The 18,848-nt window shown below is 33.6% G+C and overlaps 2 protein-coding genes across 3 annotated transcripts; both read left to right on the top strand.

The window, feature by feature from the left end:
- Positions 1-1,794: 1,794 nt before the first annotated feature.
- On the top strand, positions 1,795-5,360 carry LOC111022864 (RAN GTPase-activating protein 1). Of its 2 annotated transcripts, XM_088118125.1 has the most exons (3): positions 1,795-2,020; positions 2,835-2,968; positions 3,437-5,360. In XM_088118125.1, exons 2-3 carry the CDS (start codon positions 2,922-2,924, stop codon positions 5,079-5,081), a joined length of 1,692 nt encoding a protein of 563 aa, XP_087974251.1. In that variant the 5' UTR covers positions 1,795-2,020; positions 2,835-2,921; the 3' UTR covers positions 5,082-5,360. The 2 variants fall into 2 exon arrangements, with proteins under 2 accessions (XP_087974251.1, XP_087974252.1); XM_088118126.1 differs by lacking the exon at positions 2,835-2,968.
- A 5,415-nt stretch (positions 5,361-10,775) lies between these two features.
- FBL17 (RNI-like superfamily protein) lies at positions 10,776-15,599 on the top strand. Its single transcript, XM_022300122.2, has 11 exons — positions 10,776-11,524; positions 12,013-12,114; positions 12,321-12,465; positions 12,546-12,730; positions 12,879-12,983; positions 13,297-13,394; positions 13,509-13,726; positions 13,803-13,869; positions 13,991-14,076; positions 14,227-14,325; positions 15,235-15,599. The coding sequence occupies exons 1-11, from the start codon at positions 10,890-10,892 to the stop codon at positions 15,298-15,300; spliced, it is 1,806 nt and encodes a 601-aa protein (XP_022155814.1). The 5' UTR covers positions 10,776-10,889; the 3' UTR covers positions 15,301-15,599.
- Positions 15,600-18,848: the final 3,249 nt, after the last annotated feature.

Genomic DNA, 18,848 nt, shown 5'->3' with positions numbered 1-18,848 from the left:
TAATAAATTTATAGAATTTAAAAGATTAGAATGCAAAAAGTTTTCTACAACATTAAATTAATTTTTTCCTTTAATTATCCATACTAATAAATGTATAGGACTTAAAAGGTTAGAATGCAAAAAAAATTTCCTACAACATAAAATTAATTTTTTCTTTAATTGTAATTCATGCCCAAATTTGAAGAGTTCAAGAATTTCAAAAGCTTTTATAACTTTTTATTCTTTACTAATATAAAAATAGGTTTCTTCCACCATTTTTTCCAACACTTTTCACTACTTCTTTATTTTTAGTTTTTTCAAAACATCTCTCAAATATTATTCAATTTCGAAAACATCTCAAGATGTTGGTGGCATATTCATCAAGTTGCAAAGGATGCATGTGTCAAATCTATATACCTCGAATACCAAGTTTGCAACGTTACCGTTTTACAATTTTATGAAGTTTGATATATTATGAATATGATACATGAGTCAATCTATATTATGAATTATAGATTTCAGATGTTACAATTTGTTTGGAAGCTAGGTATGTTTATCTTGCAATAATAAGATACTAATCTTAAAAGAGGAGATATGGTGAAAGGATTGAGACTTGATATGAAAACTAAGTGATAACTTTAAAATTCATAGAAAACTTGAAATTAAAAACACACAAAATATTTAGCCAAATCCTCAGTAGAAAACAACGTGTATATATATATGCTTATTTATTTATGAAGTTGGTATAGATACACATTTTATTTTTTTTCTTTGTTTATTATTGTTTTTTACTATTAGTGATATTATTTTTATAAAATTAATTAAGTTAAAAATACTCCGTGCAACGCATGTGGTAGCACACCAGTTATATAAAAAAATCTTAATATGAAAAAAAAATCCATTGCATTGAAGAGATGAAATTGACATTTTTAAAAGGTTAAAAAAAACGCCATGTTGGTGCCTCATAAGTTTAACATAAAAGCCCACATCACCGATTTGTTAACTTGTTGACAAAATATTACCCATATGACTTCAACGGATCAATTTTTGAAAGTTTAGAGACTAAAATTGATGATTTGAGTCATCAAACCATTTTAACCATTCTAAAGAACAAGACGATCAAGGAAAGGAATGAATCTGTTTAGTTTTATTATTCTCATAGTGTTTTAGCACACCCATGTCATAACTTGTCATAGTAATTTCAACTGAGTTAATAATCAATGGTATTCCTCTTAAATAAAGGCGGGTAAAACTCAAATATCACAGGGACGAAAATAAGATTAAATTTTTTTTCCTTTCAAATTTAGAGATAGAATTTGAAAAATAAGGACTCGTCTAGTATTCATGTTTCTTGTTTCTTGTTTCCTCTTTTTTGATAAATATGATAACTATTTCTTGTTTTTGGTACGTTCTTCATTTTTTATTTTTAGTTTTCTAATTTTTTAAATTAAAAAAGTAATATTTTACATAAAAATTACTTAAAAAAAAACTCAACATCAATTATATATATACCTTGTAATATTTTATGCATTTTATAAGTATAAAATAATACTCTTATTTATATTTTGAAAAAAAAAATCGAAACGAGAATAATAAATAATCAAGTAGATTTTGTTATTACTAAAATTTCTACCCAATTTAAACAAAAATAGAATTAGTTACCGAATGGAATCATGAATGAGAACATTAAATAAACATGATTAAAGCTGGGAGGATTTCTCAAAAAAAAAAAAAAAGCTTGGAGGACTTTTTGGTAATTTCATAAAAAGCAAAGGAACAAAAAAAAAAAAAACCGTAAAGGAGACGCTTCGCTCTGATTTTTAAAGTGTTTGGTTTCGATTGGAGTTTCCATCATTTCCCTCCAATTCCCCACACGCTCTTCTCTGTCACCAATTTTTACATATGATTACACTCTAAACCCCTCAATTTCTTCCATTAATCCCAACTTTCCAGCAAATTTTCGTCACCAAATTCATTTTCCCTACGTTTTTCTCCTTCTAGGGTTCCGTTTCTGACCATTTTCGCGCTCCTCCCTTCCCAGGTATTGGATTTAACCTTCCTTCTTCCCAACTTTCTCTATTTATCTCTAATTTTTCTTTCTCCTGCGGTTTTGTATCTATACATCTTTGATAATTTGACGTAACCCACGCCGAATTTTGTGTTATTTAAGATCTTAGTATGTGCAATCTGTGCTCCCGAAGGGTTCTTGTTAAAGTTTGATTTGTTAGTCGCTCATTTTTTTTTTTTTTGCAAATTAAGGTGCTTTGTAGGATTGTGAATCCTCTTAATTTCCCCCTTTTCTTGTTTCTTCTATTTTTTCTGCGGTTCGTTTCATTGCTTAGAAAGTTGAGGAAACTTAACGGTAGTTGGGAATGGTCATATTAGTGCGAACCCGACTTATAATAGTTAAAGGGATTCTTGGTGCTAGTTCTTGAATGGCTTTGAACTTCCACGGTCCACCCATCCCTTGTATCTTTATTTAATTTATGTGATTTGCGCTTTCGAATTTATTGGCAGTGATTTAATGGGCTTCCTTTTGAGGGTTGGTTGTTTTGCTGCTTGTAGTTGTGGCCTTTTGTCTGATTGCTTTGAAATAAATTTACACAAGAAAAGTATGCAGTTTAGTAGTATCCTCTATTGTATTTGTATCACTTGGTTTAGTTCTAACTTTTAAGAATATGCATTTAATGGTACTGCTGATATGCATTGGGCTCCTACTCCAGGAATTTTTTCCCGCTAGACGTTTATTTTCATCCTCTTGGACATCCTAACCAAGTTTTTGTGATTTTTTAGCATATGATCTTTGATTATTGCTGAATTTATTTTTAGTTAATATTTGTTTGTTGAGCTGGCAGCCGATTACATGCAGAATCCTGTCATCATGTAAATAAACATCTGATTTAGGATACTCTGAGATGACTAAAGAAAGATGAAGGCTAGTGATGCCTTACCATTTTACCAGTTCCATAAGTAATAGCAATTATAAATCGTAAGTCTATAGCTCCTAAAAGTTTGACATTGATATCAGGTATCAGCTGTTAACAATGATTACCAACTGCGGTTTTTATAATGCCATTTGTGTAGTATCTATATCCTTTCTATCTACCTTGATTGTATTGTAGTCAAATTAAGCTTCATCATGGCATCTTTCTTATAATTTGCATGTGAAATGATATCTATTGCATGATGGCTTATGCATCTCTCATTTGTTATTTTCCCCAAAATTAATTTTTTAGAGTTCATTTAGCAGATTACTTGATGTGAATGATATTTCACCATTCTAATATATTTGGCCGTTATAGTATGAGATAAGCTGATGACTGACTGGATCTTGCTACATAGTTTTGCTTCTAAATTTAAGGACATTATTTGAGATGGAGGTTTGGTATCTGCCTGAAAATTCACCAGACGTCTATGCTCAGGCAATAAAACCTGACCAATTTTCTTTCTCCCTCAGAAGTCCGAACTTCGAATACTCTGCAATGGATTCTGCAACCCAGACATTCCAACCTCGTGTAATGTCAATTAAATTATGGCCTCCTAGCCAGAGCACTAGGTTCATGCTCATAGAACGAATCATCAAGAATCTTACGACACCTTCCATTTTTTCCCGGAAGTATGGTTTGTTAAGTAAAGAAGATGCTGAAGACGATGCCAAGAAAGTAGAAGATATGGCTTTTGCAACTGCTAACCAACACTTTGAGAAGGAGCCAGATGGTGATGGAAGCTCTGCAGTTCAAATTTATGCCAAAGAATCTAGTAGGCTTATGCTGGATATATTGAAAAGAGGTCCAAGAGTAAAGGAGGATGGAGAGGCAATAATATCTGAGAAGGCTATTACTCCAGGAACAGTTTTTGACATATCAGGAGGACGAAGATCATTTATTGATGCAGAGGAGGCTAAGGAGCTTCTAGAACCCCTCAAAGATCTGGAAAACCTGTTTACTAAGATCTGCTTTAGCAATAGAAGTTTTGGCTTAGACGCAGCTCGTGTTGCTGAACCGATCTTGTTGTCCATCAAAGATCAGTTGACAGAAGTAGACCTATCAGACTTTATTGCTGGAAGGTCAGAGGGGGAGGCTCTTGAAGTCATGAATATTTTTTCTTCAGCATTAGAAGGTTGTGACTTGAGGTACCTGAACCTTTCGAACAATGCCATGGGTGAGAAGGGTGTCCGGGCATTTGGGTCACTTTTGAGATCACTGAGAAACTTAGAGGAGCTTTATTTGATGAATGATGGCATTTCGGAGGAAGCTGCTAGAGCAGTTTGTGAGTTGATTCCGTCGACAGAAAAGCTTCGTATCCTTCAGTTTCATAATAACATGACAGGAGATGAAGGTGCCGTTGCAATTTCTGAAATTGTCAAGGGTTCTCCTGCGTTGGAGGATTTCCGCTGTTCCTCGACAAGGGTAGGTTCGGACGGAGGTGTGGCTCTAGCTGAAGCTGTGGGGATGTGTACCCGTCTCAAGAAGCTTGATTTGCGTGACAACATGTTTGGGGTGGAAGCTGGAATTGCTTTGAGTAAATCTATATCTGCCTTTCCAAGTCTCACTGAAATTTATCTTAGTTATTTGAACTTGGAGGATGAGGGGGCAGAAGCTTTGGCTAATGCCCTTGAAGATTCTGCTGCTTCGCTCGAAGTTCTTGAAATGGCTGGAAACGATATAACTGCAAAAGGTGCTGCCTCAATTGCAGCCTGTGTAGCAACAAAACAATTCCTCAGTAAGTTATTTTTGGCTGAGAATGAACTGAAGGATGATGGTGTGATTTTAATTGGCAAGGCACTGCAGAACGGACATGGTCATTTGAGCGAAGTCGATGTTGGCACAAACTCAATTCGAAGGGCAGGGGCGAGATTCTTAGCACAAATATTAGTGCAGAAGCCCGGATTTAAGTTGCTAAACATCAATGCCAATTATATCTCTGAAGAAGGGATTGATGAATTGAAGGAGATATTTAAGAATTCTCCTAATATGCTCGGGCCTTTGGATGAGAATGATCCAGATGGGGAAGACTATGATGACGATGGTGAAGAGAATGCTGATCACGACGACGAACTCGAATCAAAACTCAAGGGCCTCGACATTAAACAAGAGGAGTAGGAGCTTCACAGGTCAGATTAGATCATTCTTTGATCTCCGCCTCTGTTTTTATTTTTTGTTTTTGTTTTTGTTTTTGTGGATTAAATTAACAAATTCCTTTTTTCTGTATTGTGGTAGTTCATACCAATATTTAACCAAGTGTAACAGATCTCTGTTATTAGCTAGCTAGGTATCAGTTTTCTAGTTTAGAGATTGTTCAAGTAGAATTAGCTGCTTGCTATTTTTGTTGCTGCTACTTTTTCAATCTCTATTACTTTTGTTGGGGGCATTATTGTTAAATTGTTACAGTTCATCTAGAAGTTGAACCATTTTATTAGTTTGAAAATTTCTCTGCTATCTAGTAAAAACTAGTAATTCAGGTTCCAACACAATTTAAAATTTTAATTGATTCAACCTACCAATTTTACTTGTAGCTATATATCATTGTCTTTCCTTTTCTTTCTAAAACCAACCCTAATTGGCTTTCAATAAAAGGGATGTATGTGCCCATTAAGAGACCGAAACCCATGTTTGCATCGCGATCAGGGTAAATTTTGATCAACATTTTCATGTCCTATACATCGACCTAAGAAATGAATCAACAAAATTTTAACAAAATGTCACTAAGTTAGAAATAATATTAATAAAAAGAATTTTAATTTCTTTAAAAGAGTGAGATGTTTATTGAATTTTAATTTCTTTAAAAGAGTGAGATGTTTATTTGTTAACTCGGATATTTCTTTATTAATTTTTTCAAAAATATTCATCGTTATTTCTATTTCTATTGACATTGACATTTCTGTTGACATCAATCTTAAAAATCTTTGGTTGCGAGATATGATGTCATTAAGTTTCTAAGCGAGATATGATGTTCTAGCCAAGACTTGTTGATCATCGTGAGTGATTTATGACTTCTAGAGCTATCTATATCCACACAATTTTGGTTATGAGCACCAATGTCTCGAACTAGTTGAGACGATAAAAGTTGAGGAGCTACATAAATTCACATGAATGATATTAGGTCGTAGTAGTTGTTAATGCACGATTCCAATAGGGGAGGTCATCAGAACCTCTTTGGTCATCGGTGTGGCTTTGAGGCCACATGACTCCAATGGATAAGTTAATGTGTAGATTAGAGAAAGCTTGAAGTTAGTAGGGTGAGAATCATGTACTTTGTCTGCTCGTTCCTGTGCTCTTCGTAGTGATCTCCCTCTATGGAGGGACAATTCGTTATTATACATACATGGTCGTACAAGTGTCCGGTCACTTGAAACGCGTAGGTCTGTCAAACCGTATGTGAGTTCGTTATGCAAAACGTGTCGGGTTATCAAACTAATGAGGATTAATGGAACAAACCAAGGTGAGGCCTTCATCGGTTTTGTCGCCATCCCGAGTTTCTCGTGGGTTTGGTACTTTGTTCAGATCACTTTAAACTCAATTTTTTTTCAAGCTCAGTGGTGACCTATCACTAATTGAGTCTCTCTGTAAGGTTTTGGCCCGTTGCCGTTTCAACCTTCCCACCATGTAACCTATTGATTATTCGACCCACACCCGTCGTTTATTTATTATTATTATTATTTTTATTATTATTTTTGTTTGTGAGACAATGATTCATCCTATTTGAGATAAAGCAAGATGATATCATACTGCATTGAAGTTATTCTGGTAGGAAAAATCCAAAGTCTTGGAGATCTCAACTCTACTCGTAGGGATGTCTAAAGAAACCGACAACCCACACTACCAGAGTAGAGCAACCCAACTCAATTGATAGAATGTGGGTTAGAGTCGGTTCATTCTTTATAAACCTGATTAAGATGGTTTGGTTCTTGGAGTCTACTAATTTGAGCCAACCCAACCTACAATAATATATGATCATAAATTTTATAAATCTACTCTTAACCCAAGATTTATTCCCACTTAAAACTCATTTCTATTTCTAACCCAGCCAAACCCAAATGCATTTTGAAAGCTAAGGTCTGCCTAACATCCATGAGGCATGAATTTTGATTGAAATCAAAGTGAACCAAAGCAAATCAACTCAACCCAATTTTTGAGTTAGTTTGGATTGTGTTACTAACTTAACTAGGGTTATTTGGATGATAGGAATCTACAATCGAGAGGATTGAATTGGGTCCAAAATCTCGTAAAACTCAATAAAAGTCAATCTTAGGTGTACAAACAAAAATTGTCCTCATATATGGAGTCCAACATTGGAACTAAGTATATATAGTCAATTTGAGCATGATTCAATCTATAAGATGTCGATGATTAAAAAAAATCAATTTATCTACATGACTTGTTTCCAAGGTTTCAAATGTCGATGGAAATACAGATTGATGTCGATGAATATTTCTAGAAAGGTTATGAAAATAAAAAAATGAATATTTCTACAAAATTTTATGTCTAATAATATTTTGTTGATACTTTCATATTTTATCCCTTTTTTTTTCAATTATATGGAAATGTCAAAAATGATCAATTTTGAGAACGTCGGATCGGCAGAGATGAACTATGAGATCCTGGTACCGCGTAGAAGACCTGCAAAACAGAGTAAACACTTCAATGCTAAAGTCAGTAAATGTCCAAATCAACTCGAGAGAGAATTTGGTTGTTCGCGTACCTCAAAATGGGACGGAATGGTTCTATTTATAGGCAAAGACCTCGACAACGTTTCCGACAAAGCCTCAACGACTCTTTAAGGTTACTGTGAAACGCGGCGTGATATCGTGGAGTGTGTCGGAGACGGGAGCAGACTGAGGTAAGCTAATTGGTTCAACCAATGATATGAGAACGAGATTATAAACATGCTTGTTCGGCTCTGCCACCGAAAGAGTTTTGCTCAGGCAAGTGGCTGAGTCGAGATGTGCGTACTTGAGATAATCTTCTATTAGGTGTGTGAACCATGTGTCACATTCTAGGTCCAATTATTTCTGGTCACGTGTATGTTGAAATCTACCTCCAACATACTCTTCATATATGGATGTCGCACCCATAGTCACATGAAAATATCGATATGTCGACAGAAATTCAATACCAACATTTTTCTCCCCATTAACAAAGTCAATATTATTTTATCGTGTATTTTCATGCATGTAAAGACAAGAGTAAAGATGGGATGGGGGAGCCCTCACAAGTGTTTGGTCCTCTGACAAAAAAAAAAATGTAGTGAAGAGAAAGTGGCACGTGCGAGCTGACACGCCCTTCGTGTTTTGGCTACGAATTACCGAAACTGCCCCTCAATATGGCCGTTGAGCCAGCCGCGACATAATCGCTGGCATGTCTTTGACCCAAATTATTCTCTATTTTGATGGGAGCCCTTTGCTGAATTTTCAAGCAACCAAACCAACCAAACCATGTTACTTTATTCCTAAACATTTTATTTTCTTTTTTTGTTATTATTGTGAAAGAGGAAACCAATATGTAATTTGTTATCGATCACAACAACATGCTTCAAACTTTGTTACAATGATATAATAGAAGAGTGGTAAAAAATCGAGCTTAAAGCTCATTGGAATATTGTTAATATTGAAGATCGAATGACAGATGAAAGGATTGATGAGAAAAACACTCTTCTAACTTTTCACGTGTTGAAATTACTATTAATAAATCTATCTAACCGCGACGGAATCAACTTAGCTCCTAAATGAGTTATAAAATCGATATCTGATTCAATTCCAATAATTTGCAAATACCTTTAAGTATAGTGTATTAGTGGCTTGTTTTGTTTTATTCGTAAGATCCACTCCTAAACCCACCTTTTTTGTCAAGAGTAAGATTTCTATACTAAGATTGACCCGTAGATTAAAGACACGGTTCACATAAGAACACAAATTAAAATATGAATTTATTCAATTAAAATAGGAAAAAAAAGTCGATCCATAATATTTTGGAAGTTAAATCATTTCATAGTTATCCATAAAAAATAAATTCAACACATCATTTTGTCATACTGTACATATTTGTTCATTTAGCTAATTCATATCCATATATAGACACATAAATAAACAAGTTTTTGAAGTTAGTTGTAGTGACTTAGGTCATCTCTGGATATGATTAATAATTAACAATAGGATTAAGATGATTTTCTAATAAAAAACTAAAAAAAAGGCATAAAATATTTGAAAGGTGAGAGATTAAAGCATATAATATTTGAAATGTTAGAAACCAAAAGAAAATCAATAGAAAAGTTTAATGTGTAGGGGCTAAAAAGCATAATGTGAAAGTTGTGAACTAAGTATAATATTTGCATATAGTTGAGAATTTCTCTCATTCTAATGTCGTGTTAGTTCATCGATGATCACTAATCTCTACCTTCTTCAATCTCAAGTGTACGACATATGAATGTTATAAGACTAGACAAAGTTTCGTTTTCAATTAAAGTTCGATCAAATTATCATGTCACATCAGCACAAGAGAATGTTGCTGGCGTACTCAAATTTAAAAACAATTAAATAACAATCTATCTTAGACGAGTCTTGTGGTCACAACAGTGAAACTCATCATTTGGTGATCTCGTATAGTTTCGGTTCCAAACCAATCCTACCAAATTTGAATGTATGAAAACAAAAACTCCTATACATCACTTTCATTTAGTTTTACATTAAAGTTTCTAAAATAATTTTTCTACCTTTAGTCACAAATTGTTGCTTTGTTCATAAAAATTATTCTATAAGAGATCAAGAGAAGAATAAATCCAACACAAATACTTTATCATATTTAGTTTCCTAGGAGAAAATCATGAGAGGTAATATAGTATATAGTCTATATGAAATAAAATGCTTCACATGCTTCAGTAAACATAAATGAGCTCAAATAATTTTCCTAATTCTTCCAACTACTACAAGATTATGGTTTTTAATTTTTATACCTAGCTACTCACTTTTTTAATGCCCCAACTACTTACTTTTTTTAGCTAATAATAAATACAATATTACTTAGTGTAATATCCCTTATTTTAAACATTTAAAATGATTTCAATAAAATTTCATTGAAAATTAAATTTAAAGAAAATCTCTCTCGCTACTATATAAACATAATTCAATTGGTCAACACATTATTTAATTCTCTCCATCCCTATTTTTCTTATACTCCTCCTTTTTTTCTCTCGTTGTCAACAAAATTTTAAACGTCCACGTGGACAAAAAAATGTTCTAGTCTCAATTTTTTGGAAAAGTCTAGGGATATTTTTGAAAAAATTATAATAAACATTCAACATAACAAATAAAATTTTTACTATTTAAAAACAATTTAAAATTTATTTATATTAATATTATATATATAATAATGATATACCTTTTTTATCTTTTGTAAATTTTTTTTTATATCTATCTACATAAATAGCTTTATACCTCTCTCAACATATTGATGGAAACTTAATACCACACACTTTATTTATTTATTATTATTATTTTGTTTGCATCAATCCACAGCATATTATCATAATCATGTTTGGAAACTAAGATGTTTTAGTAAATATTTGTTGTAAATTAAATATATAGTTTACATAAACTACAAATCTTAGATGGAGTAATAGTAACGGATACATTTCTGGGGAATAGGAAAAAAAAAAATAACGATATTTATTTTTTTCTCTCTCTCTCGCCAACTCATCGAAATCAACGGAAAAGGGTAGTTTAGTAATTTCAGGAAAAGCACGTAACGCTCAATATATAAATAAAATTTTCGCCAAATTTTCTTTTAAACTCAGCGCGCGAAACCTACCCGTTCTCCCGCGCCTTTCTAAACCCTCCTTTTTTTTTTCTTTCTTTCCCCTCTTTTATCTCTTCAGCCCTCTCTCTCGCTTGCGAATCCCTTCTCTCCGCCGCCGCTATGGAACGCTTCCACCATCCCCACCCCTCCGCCGCGTCCCCCGGTGGCGCCACCACCGCCTCGTCGTTCTCGAATTCCGAGCTCAAGCGGGGCAAGAAGCGTGGGAGTTACAACTGTGGCCGGTGCGGTCTTCCAAAGAAGGGCCATGTCTGCAATCTCACTCCCGCGGCCGCCACTTCTACTCCCACCGATTCCTCTAATTCCGCTCGCGGATCCACCATTGAGCCGCCCTCTTCTCTCTCCGCCGCCCGATCTCTGCCTCCTCCACGTCAGCCCTACTCCCAGCTCCGCCGCGCGCTCTCCTTCGATGAGGCCGACGATCTTCGCAGCGGCTTCCACTCCGAGGCTGAGGACGTTGAGGAGTCTGGATTGGTGTTGGATTATCCCGACATTGATCCTGACTCCTCTGGATGTTTGCCTGCGAGTTGTCTGTGGGAGGTGCTGCGGAGGCTGCCGCCGGCTGGGATTTTGTCGGCGGCTAGGGTTTGCAAGGGGTGGAGAGAGACTACCAGGAAGCTTTGGAGGGCGGCGGAAGTGTTGACTCTCAGGGTTCCTTCTAGGGCTCAGGTTGGATTTGTTGGTTCGTTGCTGCAGAAGTGTCCTGGACTTGTGACCCTCTCGCTTAGATTGGAAAGGTTAGGGTTTTCGATGGGACGGCTTAGATCTATGAGTTTATTTGACGATCTACTTATGAAGTGTTGATATGATGATAAGTTTAAATGAACTAAGAGAAATCAACTGGATCCGGAAATTGTTGAACAAAATGTGACAAAAAATAGGCAGATGGAATGATATGTGAAGAACTATATGGGAAATGAATCCCTGATTCTTCGATCCATGATATTTGAAAGTCATAGCATTTCTAGTTGATGATTTAGATTCTAATACAATTTATCCACTACCATACGGTGGATGTTGACTTTATTGTTTTTGCTCACTAATTTCCCCCCAAATTTAGCTTGCAACTACGGACTTTCTTGCTCGTAAGTATTTGTTTTACTTTTAGAGTTATTTTTTTTAAAGTACACTTAAAAATTCTAGGGATCAATCTTAATGAATACTAATAGGGAGTGAAATTTGATGGTCAGATTGTTTTAACATATAAGTTTTTTTGTTGTTGCAGTGACTTGGATTCGATGATGTTGGCCTGCATTGCCTTCTCATGTCCTAATCTTGAAGCTCTGGAGATCACTAAGTCCCAATCATCAGTAAATCGTATCACAGGGTAATTTATATCTTTGTGTCTTACTGCATCTAGTACTGCTACTGAATTTATTTTCATTGTTCGTTTTTTGCTTTTCCTTGATGGTATATGATTGTGTGAAAGTGGACCAGTGGTGTGATGATATGAATGATGATGGCCAACATTTGTAAAAAACATTTGATCCAATAACTGATATTTGGCCATTTCTTTTTATTTCCAATATACAGTGATGAACTTGGTCGTTTTGTTGCTGATAAACGTTGTCTTAAGAGCCTCAAGATGGAAGGTTGTTCTAGTTTAGGGAGTTTTTACCTCTGTTCATCAAGTCTTGGCACGCTATGGCTTTCTAATCTTTGCTCCCTTTCTAGGATGGTTGTCTCTCTTTTCCTTATCTCTTACAACCTACTTCTGTTATAACAGGAAGTATGCTCATTCACGTATTATTTTGACAGGCTTTCAATTGCCCCAATTTGAAGGAGATTTCATTGGAGTTTTCTCGTCAAGAAAATGATAGCACCGATCTTGTTGCCATGGTTGACAGCATGGGAAGAGGCTGCCCTAGATTACAAAACATACACATCTCATCTTTCTGCCTCTCTCATGCTGTTGTACTGGCACTCACAGCTGCACAATTGAGGTTTGTGCTACTAATTTGGCTTCACAATGAGTTTGTGCCAAGTAAACTTTCATCCTTTCTTGATTATTCAGGGCAGATCCTTTGTGTTCATCAATAATTAAAAAAAATTTACTATAGACTAAGTTTCTTCCCTCTCTTCATTGATCAGTGGCTTGCGGATGCTTTCACTTGTTCTTGGAGCTGACATCACTGATGCATCTGTTGCTGCTATTGCTTCAAGCTATCCAAACTTGGAGTTGCTTGATCTTAGTGGGTATGCATTTAGTGACTTATAAACTAATTGTATAGTTTCTGACTAATGGATAGGCCACACATCATTGTATTCTTGAGCTTAATCTAGCAATGGCTATACTGGTGCAGGCAGTCAATGTTAAGGGTCACATTTTGAGAGAATTATAGAACTGATCTTGCAGTCAATTACTGAAAATTTTATCATTTCTTGCTTTAAATGCTTACTTGAATGTTGAATCTCTAAAGGAAGCTTATTGGTATGAAATTGTTCTGAATTTGTAATTAGTCAAAAGAAAAAAAAAATTGCCTGATTCGACCATTAATTTTGTTTTCAGGTCTAGCATCAGTGACAGTGGCATTGGAATGATCTGTAATGTATTCCCAGATTCATTGTCTAGACTTCTCCTTGCCCTCTGTCCTAATATCTCTTCAAGTAATCACTTATCTCTGTTTATGTTTTTTTTATGTACTTTCATCTTTGTAAAAACTTTTGAGTTCGCTGGCTCTTGGTTTCCGATTACTGATAAAGTTGCATCGTGCTCTTCAGGTGGCATACAATTTGCAACGGCTGAATTGCCACTTCTTGAACTCATGGATTGTGGGATGACTATTTGTGATCCTAATTCTCAGGATTCTACGTCTGAAAGTGGTGATCATGAAATATCAAAACCGCCCAACTCTAAGTTTCATCTCATTTACCAGAAGCTGATTATCAAACACAACCACCTGAAAAAGCTCAGTTTATGGGGTTGTTCCGGTTTAGATGTGAGACTCTTTCGCCTTTATCAATCAAAGCTTTACACCATTATTTCTGCATTCTTAGTCTGTTCTTTACATTCAGGCCCTATATCTCAACTGCCCTCAACTAGATGATCTCAACCTCAACTCTTGCAAAAATTTGCATCCAGGTGAAATATTTTTGCCCTTCCTCCTAATTGATGAACTCCCTGAAACCATAATATCTAATATCTATATATTGGATGACAACTTCCGTGCCTAATAATGCTCTGCATATGTGTCTGCTCCCAGAGAGATTGTTACTTCAGTGCCCTGGTTTACGAAATGTGCACGCGTCAGATTGTGAGGAGTTATTAGTTGGAGCTATTCGGAGTCAGGTACACGAATCGGTTGATTCTAATGTCCTATTGAATTTGAGGTTTGATTATCTGAAAGAGTGGTGGGACATTCAGATTCCACATACATGGTAGATGACTCTAAAAAGGATTAGAATTCTGATGCTAATGTGTATCTCTTGTCCATTTCAGCTTGATAGGTCTGTTGCACACGAGGAGAATCTACTATCTTGCAAACGCTTGGCAGATGGCTCAAAACGTATTAGGGTTCCACCTCTTGTTAGTTCACAGGTAAGGCAGAACCTTTTCGTTTGTATAGAGGTCTAAACAAAAGGTGATAGTATAGTTAAGAATGTATACAAAAAGCGAGAGTATACTGACCATGATATATTTGATTAAGTTTTTAGATTTGGTGATAATTTAACATAGAAATAGAGTAGGGAATTCGGTATTTAAACTCTTACAATATCATAGAAATAGAGTAGGGAATTCAGTATTTAAACTCTTACGCGATTGATATTAATGGTTCACTAGGGAATCTAGTATTTAAACTCTTACAATATCATTCTCTCCGATTGATATTAATAGTTCACATGTCGGACTTCACGAATCAAATTACTATTCAAGTCCACGTGTGATTGATAGTTTTAAGTATATATATAAGTTTAAATACCATTTTGATACCTGAATTTTCAGCTTTGTTCTATTTTGATCTCTATATTTTCAAAACGTTTATTTTGGTCTTTGTATTTTAAGTTTTTTTTTTTCCATTTTGATCTCTGTACTTTTAAAACGTTTATTTTGATCTTTGTATTTTAAAAAAGTGACCATCTTGGTCAATTAATATTCTTTTTCATCTCTTTTCTTTCAACCAAATTTTAGCATGGTACTTCACTCAATACATTTCAAAATGTAGCCATGAAATTTATTAAAAGGTTTTAATTGTGTATAAAATGTGTTAAAATTTTATCAATAGAGATCAAGTTGGTCACTTTATAAAGGTACAAAACCAAAATAGATGTTTTGAAAGTAAAAAATTAAAATAAACAAAAGTTTTGAAAATACATAAATCAAAATGAGCTAAAACTAAAAGGGATCAAAATAGTATTTAAACTTCCACACACATTAACTTTGAACTTTTGAATTGAGCAATAGTATGATGGTGATCCTAATGTGAGTTATTTTTGTTTGTATTTGCAGTCGTCCGATAATTATTCGAAACGAAGACGGGTAGGAAGCCATCCCTGTAACATTCTTGTGTCTTAAAACATTGAGAAGTTGTCAATTTGTCTCTTGGTGTACACTGATAATAGTTATGCGTTTGTGAATTATTAGCCAATGAAGAGGCAGAGAGCACAATGCCAAACCAGTTGGGTTTATTATAGGCAGAGTGCCTCGCCTGTGTAAACATTTTCGCATTGTAACATTTCCTCTCTTTCTAAAACCATATTTTTCAGCATGGAACTCACTCCACCGCCCAGACCCAAACCATACATGGAAAACTTGTCCAGCTTTATAAGTTCCATTCTCTTTTTTCAATAAAGAATATTCATTATTTACTATCATATTTGTTTGAGATTCCACTTAGTTTTTCATATTTTTGAAGATAGGGTGTGAAAAAACTTGCTTCTCACAATGCATATATCGGGGCCATTGTTGAAGCTTTAAAAATTGTCTAAAAATTATTGATTCTTGAGATTGGAGGTTGAAATTCTCATCCTTATATTTGTTGTATTTTCTCGAGATTAGCTATTTGTTTTGGCAGCCAATGATTAACTTAAGTTTACAAATGAAGCTAACTTTTGACAATTATTCAAGAGATAGCGTAGCTCTCCCTAAAGAGGGTAGACATCAGCTAACATTTTTCTTCTGTCAGCTAAATATATTTTGCATTTTGTGTGGCATCCTATTTACGTTCAACTCGACCCCTTTATAAATATCGTGCTCTTTGTCATTTTAGGTGTTGTGTTCTTTGAAATCAAAATTTTGTTAATGCGATGTCATAAGTGATAAGATTACATCGTTGCGGTCGCATCGACAAACGGATGATTAAAGTTAAACACACACGAATGATTATTTTCTCCATTGTTGGGAGGACATCAATTTGTTAATACCTTCACTTGTAAGGGTTGATAACTCAAAACTTTGTCAAATTCACCCCACTTGTCATCATTATACCATCCCTTTCTCTGCACTCAATTTCTAAACTCTACTATTAATACCTCAATTTCAAAGTAAATATTAAATATTATTGTACTAAAAAGTATCTTTATGTTTAAATTGAGTACAATTACAAAATTTTTAAGTTTCCAGGTGGAGTTTGAATTTTAAAAAGTGTCTCGTTAATTTTAAAATTTTTAATTTCATATCTAATAGATTCATAAACTTTCAATTTTATGTCTAATAGGTTATCAACTTTTAATGTTGTATTTAATAAAGCCCTAACCTAATCAATACTTTTTATAATTCATGAACTATTTTTTTTTATATTCCGGAATCGATCGTGTGGCTTACAACAGAGGTTCGACGACCACCCACTACTGCAATTGATGTTATGAAACTCGTCTCCGAGGGTGGGGAACTCGAATATGCTTGAGCCCTGCGAGGTGCTCAAGCAGGAGAGGGAGGTAACTCCATTTGATTACAAGCCACTATGCCACCACCCTAAAATTCATGAACTTATTAGGCACAAAATTGAAAGTTTTAGAGATTTAGATAAAATATTCAATTTTATATTTAAAAGATCCATTAATTTTAAGAATGTCGAATATGTTAAAGATGTATTAAATAATATATTTTTTAAATTTAGAGATGTATTAGACAGTAAAACAAAAATTCAGGTAATTAATTAAGGGTATTAAAATCAAAATTCAGGTAATAAATTGGTAATTTAACTTTTTGTTTAAATACCCCTAATTAATGGAGTATCTCACCTATTTTATAAAATTGAATAGACTAATAAAAAATAATTTAAAAGGACAAAATAGATAAAATTCGTACTCCACATTAAATTATGTAACGAATTGTTTAAATAAAATGAAAGTTATAAAATAAAATAAAATATCAAAATTAACTATATCATATCATAAAATAAAATAAAAATATCATTGAGCATAGCTCAACGGTAATTGACATATATCTCAAATCTTGGTTGTCAGTTCGATCTCCAACCTCATATGTTGTACTAAAAAAACTCATAAAAGTCTAAATGATAATGAATTTTTTTTGAAAGATTTTTTATTTTTTAGATAATATTTAAATTATTATTTTTGTTAATTTATTTTATAGTTTACACAGCCGCGTAAATAATGGTGTAATAAAACACTCCACGCACACATAAATGTAAATTTAAATAATTAGGTGCTAATTTTTTAGAGCTATTAAGTGCTAATTAATGGGTTTAACTCTTGATATATATTTTAAATAATCCGAGTATAATGACTTTATAACCCATCAAAATTTTCACGCACGTTAAAACATGCGTATCATTGATGAAAAATTGGAAGTTTGAATCTTAGATAGTAATGTGTGTTATTATACATTAATTAAATTGTAGACGATAGGGTTTGTAATCCAATCAATCATTGAAGCCTTTAAGAAAATCATGCGTGCACCTTTTTTTTAGTTCAACAACTCACAACCTGTTGGTGGAGGTATATGCCAATTACCGCGGAACTATGCTCGCTTTGATATATAATTTTTACTTATTGTTTCATATAAATTAGACATATTTATAACCTTTATATATCCTTTCAATAAATATTTGTATTACTTCTTTTGAATTATGATCACTCAGAGAACATAAACAAAGTAGAAGAAATGTAAAGATGTATTGACACAGAGAACGGAGATATTCGGACACTAAGAGATGAGATATTAGAATCTTGTATTTGCATATAGAATTTGTCTCTCTATTTATAGGCATGAGTAGGTGGGTCCCATCCATCGGCCACTTAGCATTATAAGAGGTTATTGACATGAGACTTGAAGAGTTGGCAATTGGAGAGCGGTTTTGTATCATACCTCGACACCGACCTCTACTTAAGTCAGAATCTAAAATAGGTTACTGAATACAATTCATCAAAGTGATACCTTGGGCCTCTCTTATCATGCGGAAGCGGAAGGTCATTTAATGCCACCCAACGTTTATGGTTATTTTAAATCTTTTAACATAAAGGCTTTAGTGAATATGTGTTTGGTAACATTTGACGGATTTGTTTTTAAAAATGGTTTTCAGATTATGAGATCAAAGCAATGAAAATTTTTGAAAATAGCAATTTTATGTTTTCAGTGTTTTCAGAATTTAAATTTGAAATTTTAAAATGCAGAATTATATTAAAAAGAATAAAGATAAAAACTTTGATAAATATATTATTTCGTGTTATAAATAAATTTAATTTTTTTTGTTAAAATTAAAACATGTAAAATATAGTATATTATAGATTATACATCATTGTAAAATAATAATTATTATGAAATTTAAAACAAAAATGTTAATAAATTAATTAATATTATTTTAGATTGAACTAAATATTTAGTTGGTTGTAACTATCAAATATATTACTAAACGCATGTTGAACAATTTTTTAAATAGAAACTCAATTTTGAAATCTGGTACCAAACACATATATAAAAATACTGAAAACAAAAATACAACTTTGTTTTTCATTGAATCCGTTGTTTTTCAAATTTGTGTTTTCTGATCACCAATCAAACACACTATAAGGTACCTAAAAGAGTTAAATATAAATGAGTCACTCCTCTAGTTGCCAATTGGTGTTGAAATGAAATCTCATGAATATTGATATAGTATC

This window comes from Momordica charantia (assembly GCF_013281855.1).
Source record: "Momordica charantia cultivar OHB3-1 chromosome 9 unlocalized genomic scaffold, Mcharantia_2.0 BLBB01000009.1, whole genome shotgun sequence".
Taxonomy (NCBI): domain Eukaryota; kingdom Viridiplantae; phylum Streptophyta; class Magnoliopsida; order Cucurbitales; family Cucurbitaceae; genus Momordica; species Momordica charantia.
Note: the sequence above shows the minus strand (reverse complement) of the source record. Positions and strands in the feature narration are given on the sequence as shown.